General features: G+C 48.7%; 1 protein-coding gene across 1 annotated transcript; it reads right to left on the bottom strand.

Annotated features, from left to right (window-relative positions):
* Positions 1 to 2,020: 2,020 nt before the first annotated feature.
* On the bottom strand, positions 2,021 to 5,197 carry LOC127345966 (uncharacterized). Its single transcript, XM_051372508.2, has 3 exons — positions 3,295 to 5,197; positions 3,025 to 3,204; positions 2,021 to 2,919 (listed from the first exon to the last, which is right to left on the bottom strand). The coding sequence occupies exons 1-3, from the start codon at positions 3,466 to 3,468 to the stop codon at positions 2,329 to 2,331; spliced, it is 945 nt and encodes a 314-aa protein (XP_051228468.1). The 5' UTR covers positions 3,469 to 5,197; the 3' UTR covers positions 2,021 to 2,328.
* Positions 5,198 to 8,425: the final 3,228 nt, after the last annotated feature.

The raw sequence follows: 8,425 nt of genomic DNA, 5'->3' as shown, positions 1-8,425 counted from the left end.
GGGTTCAAATTTTATACAATGATAGAACTCAACATTGCCTACATCTAGATTTTTTTATCTTTTTTTAAAACTTAGAATGCAATTTTTGAAATTTTCAAAAAAAGGAACTATATATGTTTAGCCCGTCCTACAAAAGTCTACACTCGTACGAAACAAGTATACATTGGTTGATTTTTACAATACGTTAATACTCCCTCCATTTTATATTAGTTGTTGCTTTTTTTTGAACAAGGGAAGGGTGCTCAGCACCCTAATTTCATTACTCATTGACATTGTAAAGATACAAACGTACATTGTGCCCGATGGTAGCAATCTGCTGATCGCTATAGATACAGAACAAGCTGATGATGTATGAGTAGAGTTATTGCAAGAGCATAAAGGCGAAACTCGAGGCAGAGTTTTAGCCTGTTGTGCACAGTTGTGAGCAAGCACATTTAAAGATCTCTTTATGTGAATAATCCTTGGACGAAGCAGTTGTAGTGTTTCCTGGAATTGCACCGCTTGCCTTCTAATCTCCCACAAGACATTTGGATCAACACCTCCATGCGCCTGTACTGCTTTTGCTAAACCCAGGTTGTCTGTGAAGAAATATGGGTCCTGCAAAAGAAAAGAAGAAACAATATTGGCTGGAATGAGAAGCCCTTCCGCCTCCGCTTGAAATAAAAACATCTGTTGTGTGTTGGCCATTCTTTCAGGTGATGTGTATTCCAACTCCTGCTTTAGATGGTTGTCCATTTGCTCTCTTTTTCCAGGCCGCATCAACAAAAATCTTTGGGCCAGAGTATAACAGCTCCGGAGGAGTTTCATGATTTTTGTCAGGTAGAGTAGGGGCATTATGAATTACTTGACTAGGTTGTCCCTCCAGGTTGTTGAAAAGTTTTTCATTCCTCATTTTCCAAAGACACCATAGGAAAGTAAAGATATTTGGTATGCTAACATGTGGATGATTTAAAGCTAGGAGCTGTATAACAGTGGTATGAAAATTTTGAGAGTTTTGGATAATTAAGTCCATTCGAAAATACCATGGTGATTGAAATCAAGCAGCTCTAGAAAAGGTGCATATAAAGAATAAATGCATATCATTCTCCTGGAGACCACATCTGCAGCAAATATTAGAAATATGTCTTGAATACCTTGACGCTCTTTCACCTGTGGGAATGGTTTGCCTATGATTCTCCAAGCAAATGTTTTGATTCTTGGTAGCAGCTCTTTATGTTCCCAGACTTTGTTTAGCAAATTGAGTGTTGTGCCATCTGGACGGACTGGCTTGGGAGAACCTGCATCAAAAAGAGCTTATAGACATGTTTTGCAAGCTGATTTTGTGTTACATTTGCCATTTGGGGTAAGTTTCCAGCAGAGGATATCAGGCTCTTCATAGGGAATAATTTTTATCGTTGTGATAGCATCCGCAGTAAACAGAGAGTCAACGAGCTCAACATTCCAATGCTTTGTTTGAGGGATTCATAGGTCCTTAACTTTGGCCGGGTAATTTAAATGAGAATTTTGGATAATGGGATCGTCATAAATGTTTTCCCATGAGCTCTATCAAGAAGTGCTCCAAATAGATATATTTTCCTGGGAGATTTGATAAAAAGAATTTTGTTGAAAAAGAGGAATAGTTTATATGACTGAGGTCGATTTTGGGATATTAGATTTTGCCCAAATGGAAGTATCAGTAAAGTATTTGGATTTGAGAATTTGATAAATATTGCTCTGGGAGTTTTTAGCTATTCTCCAAATAGATGTGAGAATAAGAGCATAGTTGACAGCATTAAGATTTTTGTTACCCAGACCACCATCTTTAGTTGGAGCACAAATGTTTTTCCATGCAGCCAGACATAAGGCCTTAGGATCAGGATCAGTACCGATCCACCAGAAATTCCTAACAATGGCAGTAATCTTTGCATGAAATTTCTTTAAGAATATGATGTTGGACATGTAGTAGATAGGGATGGATGAAAAAACAGATTTAATAAGTTCTAGCCTAGCAGCATGAGAGAGTTTGCTTTGTATGTTGAAAGTTTTAATTTGAATTTAGCTAGAATAAAATTGTATGCCTCACATCTGTTTTTTGCTGGTAGGAACAAAATTTAGCTAGAGTATTAGTTGTTGCTCATTCAGTACATTTTTCGAAACGAGAGTTAAGCCCCAGCCTGTGCATCACGGCATTGCTTTATTTCAAGGGGCTCATTCAGGTGTGTTAAGTGCGACAACTAATATGGAACTTTGGCGCAGTACTAGGTTTTGCTATAGCGAGTCACACCAGTAACTGTGTCGCCGCCCACGGTCTCAAGAACAGGACGCATGGATGAACAGATGTCGCCACTCTCAGACGGGTGCAGCGACAGCGAACCAGGCGATGGCAGGGCCGGCGAGGCGCGCGGCGCGCGGCACCACAACCCGCGCCACGCCCGGGAGCATCGGGTACGTGAGCACCCCGAGCAAGAACCAGTTGAGGCTCAGCAGCGCCACGGCGCCGGAGCCGGAGGTGGCGGACGCCAGCGGCCTGCGCGCTCGGAAGAGGCGCGCGACGCTGCACATGGACATGCCGACGACGGTGAGGAGCCCCGCGAGGAGCGGCAGGCACGGCGCGTCCGCCGACCACGCGATCCCGCCCACCGCCAGCGACATGCCCACGCTGAACAGGCTCCGCCGCCGGGCCGCCACCTCCATCCGCCGGGCCTCCCGTTCCACCGCCTCCAAGTCCAAGATCGACGGCGGGGAGGTGCCGGATAAGACGACGGCCACCTCCTTCTCGTCTTCCCCGGCGATATCCCACGCTTTCGCCGCGCGGTTGTCGTCCTCGGCCTTTCCACCGCCGGTGACGACGGCCTGGCCAGCAACAGCTGCCGCCTTGTCCCACATGGACTTGCCTTTGTGCTCATTGAGACGCGTGTTCTCCTTCTTCAGAGCCCTGACCTGCCGATCAAACAAACACCAAGAAACGTATCAGTCGACCACGACCACCACTCTGCTCTCCAAGAACCTCCCTGTGCTGATCGATTCGATACTTTCTAAACAAACCTGGCTCTCTAGCAAATCGATCCTGGCGAAGGCGTCCTCCTGCTCCTCCTCCATCTCGTCGAGGATCTCCTCCATGGCCGCCTGCTCCTTGAGCGCCGCCCGCAGCTTCTGCTCCAGGTCCCCGTTCTCCCGCACCACCCTCTCCATCTGCCCCTGCATCTCGCCCAGCAGCCGGTCCAGCTGCCCAAAAGAAAAGTCACAGAAGCATAAGAAGCGATTAATTAATCTGATCAGCCGCGAACGATTGATTGATTCCGGCGAACTGGTCACCTTGCGCTCTCTGTCGGCGGCGGCGAGGACGCGCAAGGGGAAGGTGAGGAAGGCGACGGCCCAGAGCATGGCCTCGAGGCAGAGCAGCGCCGGGACCTGCACGGCGGCCACGGTGAGGTGCCGGAGCGAGAGAGCGCCACGCGCCGCGACCGAGCAGGAGGAGTAGTAAGGCATGCGCGAGCGAACGGGGATCGGTCTCAGCTCATCAGCTCAGCCACCATTCTCGTTCTCTGCTGCCAGTCTCCAATCTCCCGGAGAGCATGCAGAGATAACCACTGACGTGGAACACCGAGAGAGTGATGAGTGGCTGAACACGTGGGGCTTAGCACGTACCGTCGCGCCGCGTCAGCGCTCTGCGTGTCGACCGTCCTATATAGATTTTTTTATGTTTTTTGTTTTGTTTTTGTTGTTGTTCTTGTTGTTGTTCTTGTTGCATGGAGTAGATAGATTAGGTTAGCGCATCCAATCCAGGACGGTGCGTGCGTACATATGCGTAGCTAGACTCTAGATTATCTTGTTGATCCCTAAAGTTAAGGGAGCCGATTCCATGAAGCAGTTTAGACCTATAAAAATCTCATCAATGTTATCTTTAAATTTGTAGCGAGGGAGGGGATCTCGGTTTGCCTTTCTAGGAAGGTTCTGGTTCTCTTGTTTCTTTTGGTTCCTCACTATTTTTGTTGGTTTTCTTTTGGTTTTTCTTTTTCCTGTTTTTTCTCTCTTTTCTTTTTTGTTTCCCTTTTTTGATTGAAAGTCCCGACAATTCTGAAAATTTTAATATTTTTAAATATGAACATTTTATTTCTTAAGATTTTTTAAATATTATTCTTAAAAGAGATGAACATTTTAAAACATGGGTATTTATAATTTTTTTAGATTTGTATGTTTTTTTAATCTTAACAAATTTGTTGCTAAAAATCCTAAAATTTTGTTTTTAAATATTATTAAAGAAAAACTAATAACTTAGAAAAGGAGAAAACTCAAGAAGAATTACCTGAGCCCGCCCACCAGGAGGGCGGATGCGGGCAAATTGCCGCTCCATCCCACGTCGGTGCGGAAAATAGGGTCGTACACTAACAAATTTGGGGTTTTGTCCGAGGCTAGATGCATACATGATCTTTATCCAAGAATAGCACGTAGACTCAACGACGACACATGAAACCCAAATAGAATTTGTAGAGATGGACATCAGGGCATCTTGGTCCGACCCAAACGGACGTAAAATGATCGTTTGTATTTGTGCGGTTGAAATATGCTTATGTCCCCAGCCGAGCGGCCTGACACAAACTAACCGCGCTGTTCATGGAGACATATTTCGGGAGCAAATTTGCGTCTTGAATGCATTTGCGTGGATGCGTCCACACGTCCATTTGGCTTGCTTGGCCCCTCTCTCAACTCTCATGATTTAATATATACATGGCACGGCCATGTGCTTGCCACTGCATCTTTCTCTCTCCACCCTAATTAATGTATGCCAGGTCCATTACGGTGAAAAAAAAATAGACACACCCACTGAAGAAGGTGCAGAAGCGTATAAACATGTGATCGATTTTCGTGATCATGCCCTGACACAAATGGATACAAATCGTGTCTATCAGACCGCTGGAGATAGACTCATGGAATACACGATCGAGGAAATATATGCCACGTAAACTTGTCGAGGGCTATTCATATATTCTCCTCCTATTTTTCAATCAAGGTACAGTAGAGCAAGGCAGTGGCCGAACTAAACGTCCAACCGACATCGTTACAGCTGACACAGCGACTCAAGACTCATCAAGACTGAACAACTTGGTTGACGCGACTCTGACCACGCGCGCACCTGGCTCCGTGGTCTTTATTCGAAAACGGGAAATCTGCAGAAAGATCGATATAGGGTCGTGCAGGGCGCGCGGATGCTGGATAAGAGCATGTCTAACAGATCCCGTATTTTTTCGTCCCTTAAAACGCGAGTAGAGGACCCTGTATTCGTTTTTCACCGGCCAAAAACGCGTCCAATCTAGCAGAACCTGTAAACTCACCCTGTAAAATAGAATATTCCCAAAATATGCCGAATCGAAAAAAAAAACTGGTTTCATCTTCTTCCTCTAGCCAACTCCCAGCCAGGCCACCGTGCTCACTGCTCGGCCATGGCCGCCCGCTTCCCCGGCCGCCCTCTCTCGCCCGCTCTCGGCCCGGCCGCTCGCCACGCCCCGCTCCCGGCCGCCCTCGCCCGGCTGCTCCGGCCATGGCCGGGCCGCCCCGGCCGCCCTCGCCTCGCCCGCCCCGTCCCGGCCGCCCTCGCCTCGCCGCCCGCTCCGGCCGCCCTCGCCCGCCCGCTCCCGGCCGCCCTCGCCTCGCCCCCGCCCCGGCCCCGGCCCCGCCGCCGGGCCGCCCTCGCCTCGCCCCGGCCCCGGCCGCCCTCGCCTCGCCCGCCCGCTCGAGCCGCGCGCCCTCGCTCCGCCCGGCCATGCTGCGCCGCCCTCGCCCCGCCTCGCTCGGCTCGCCCCGCCCCGCTCACGGCCGTGCTCGCGCCGCCCGGCGCCCTCGCCTCAGCCGGCGAGCGCTCGCTCCAGCCCGCCGGCTGCAGTTCGCCGGAATTTAGCCGGATTCCGGCGAGGCAAATCGCGAAACGGTTAGATTTTCTGAAATTTCAGCCCGCCACGAGTGGGGGGTTGGCCCTGTATTTGGTCTCCCACCCCGTACAAGTAAGGGGCGAAGACCCACCCCGTAATCCAAAACAGCAAAAATCGAAGCGGGGGCCGTTTTTACGGGGTCTGCTAGACGGCCGGGTAGAGCTCAAACCCGTATTCTGGCAGTTATTATACGGGTTTGGGTGTTTTAAGGGGTCTGTTAGACCTGCTCTAACTATATTTATTTATTCATGCTCTCGCAGTATATACTTGGAGTGAGCGTGGTGATGGTCGTCCTGCGCCTAAGGATGTCCGGGAGGATAATAACCGCCATAACCACCATCTGGAGGGTTCGGAGCATCAACCTTGTAGTTGTACAAACCACCTGGCAGGATATATTTATACCTCATCAGGATATATGTAGGATGCGAAGAAGAAAGAGAGCGAGAGAGAACCGAGAGTCGATACTTACTGCCGCTGTCTTCAGCGAGGGCTCTGGCGGCGAGCACGTCCTGCGCGACGAACGCGAGCGAGGCCAGGATCACGAACACGAACACGGCCAAGGTTCTGGAGGAGAAAGCCATGGCGTTCGAGAGTCGACTAGTTTGGGATGAATGCGGGCCTGTGTTTCTTCCTGTGCGCTCATGGTTCCGCTCCACTGCCGGCCCTCTCCTTTTATACCCGCGGTGCTGGCTGTGTGTCACCGTGGTATAGTGCATGACCAGTGAGTGTGAGAGTGGCAGCAGCACAGGTAGAGATTATCGGGATGCGTAGACATGTCAGACCAAACCGTTGGAAAAGTAGCAGGACCTGAATTTGTCCATTTCAGATGCGTCAAGCAAACAGTGCAATTGTGCAAATTTTTCCGACAAAAGTCGTTCAAAAGTCACTCCCGTCATCTAATTTCTTTGGATCATTGCGAAGAAAGCACTCGTTGCCTAATGTATCCATTTTACTACTTGTATCGAGATTTTTCTAAGTCATCCATAGTAGTCCAACCCATTCTATGAAAACAACATAAGTTACAAATTAATTTAACTAACATGCATCAAGCAAAACAACATAGTTCACGGCCAATGCAGTGCATCAAAATCTGTCCATTTTATTGCGTTGGGGGTTAGGCCAGGGAAATGCATATCTGGCTGTCTTTACCTGTTTGGATCGGGATAGCCCAACAGCCCAACAGTGCATCAAAGTGACTTTGGCCAGCTGGTCTAGCCTCCTCGAAACAGGAATTTGCTCTGCTGTATTAATTTAGCAACCACATCAATACAAAATTTTAAAATTAAGAAAATGTTGAGGCAACAACACAAATATGCTCAAAAGGAAAAGAAATGAAGGCAAAGGCAAAGGTGAAGCGCCAAGCCAATGATGACCCTCAACCAGCTGCGCCCTTCATCATGGCCCACGACGGTCCAAGCGCTCAGAGGTACACCGTACCAAGCAGCACCTTGAAGAAGGCAAACGCTGTTGACACGGCGTTGCTGCCCGGACCAGACCGGTCCTAGGGTCTGCACCCCCCCCCCCCCCCCCCCCGGTGCGCATAGTGCAATGAATAACGTATTCCCACCTACCTTCACCTTTTGCTAAACAATCATATTGTATGTGATCACATAAGCGGTCGCCACCTCTCATATTTTCTCAAGGTTCCATGTTGTAGCTGGGTGACGAACGGTATGTGAAAGGGATGCCACGCACAGGGAGTGGTACCTTTGATTTCGGATACAGTTTGGCATGATGAAACGTTGTAATGTGATAACCTTCATACGCAGATTCGGGCCCTACTGGTTTTGCCTCAGTAGGATGTTATTTCTTGGTCACTGGGAGCATCCGGGCGGCTAGATTTACCTACTTATCACTTTCAGCTTGGTAGTACTGACAGACTTCTTAGACGCGTGGAAATCGAGAGTTCCCCGAAAAACAAGGTGTACTTATGGCAGCTGATTAGAGGGAGACTACTATCTTGTAAGCAATGGTCCAAGCGCCACAACCCCTCCGATGGTTTATGATCCTTTAGCTGGGAATTAGAAAATTTCAATTTTATCATATTCTCGTGTCCCATTACCTTATGTTCCACTCGTGTGCAGGATGGAATGCGCCTCGTACGAGCTCGTGGTGACATTTTGGGCCACGGCTGTTCGCAGGTTTGGTAGAGATGGAGGGCATCCAGTACACGTGTAAATACTATGTGCCAGAACATATCTCACAAAGTCCTTATTTTTATCACCCAATTTTAATTTTTTCCACAGCCCAAATGACATGTCGATTTTTCATTGAAATACTTTTTGCGCATGTAGCACCTATACACCTGAATGTTCTATTTTTTTAACATTTTCAGATGTGCCAAAGATATAACAAAGGAAGCAAATGCATCTCTCTCTCCCTCCCAGCTTATCCTCTCTACTGTAGCTTTGAGTGGAGGTCGTCCCTGTGACGTAAATTTCGGCCGCCCCTCTTCTTTTCTCCTCCGCCAGCGATGCCGGCCGGAGTGGGAAAGGACGGGGGGGGGGGGGGGGGTGTCC

Source organism: Lolium perenne, chromosome 3, assembly GCF_019359855.2.
Source record: "Lolium perenne isolate Kyuss_39 chromosome 3, Kyuss_2.0, whole genome shotgun sequence".
In the NCBI taxonomy this organism is placed as follows: domain Eukaryota; kingdom Viridiplantae; phylum Streptophyta; class Magnoliopsida; order Poales; family Poaceae; genus Lolium; species Lolium perenne.
Note: the sequence above shows the minus strand (reverse complement) of the source record. Positions and strands in the feature narration are given on the sequence as shown.

Excerpts from the sequence above, each read along its gene's own strand:
- LOC127345966 (XM_051372508.2), bottom strand. The coding sequence starts at position 3,468 with ATGCCTTACTACTCCTCCTGCTCGGTCGCGGCGCGTGGCGCTCTCTCG. Across the intron at positions 3,205-3,294 it reads CCGCCGACAGAGAGCGCAAG|CTGGACCGGCTGCTGGGCGA; the intron begins GTGACCAGTTCG and ends TCTTTTGGGCAG. Across the intron at positions 2,920-3,024 it reads TCGATTTGCTAGAGAGCCAG|GTCAGGGCTCTGAAGAAGGA; the intron begins GTTTGTTTAGAA and ends TTTGATCGGCAG.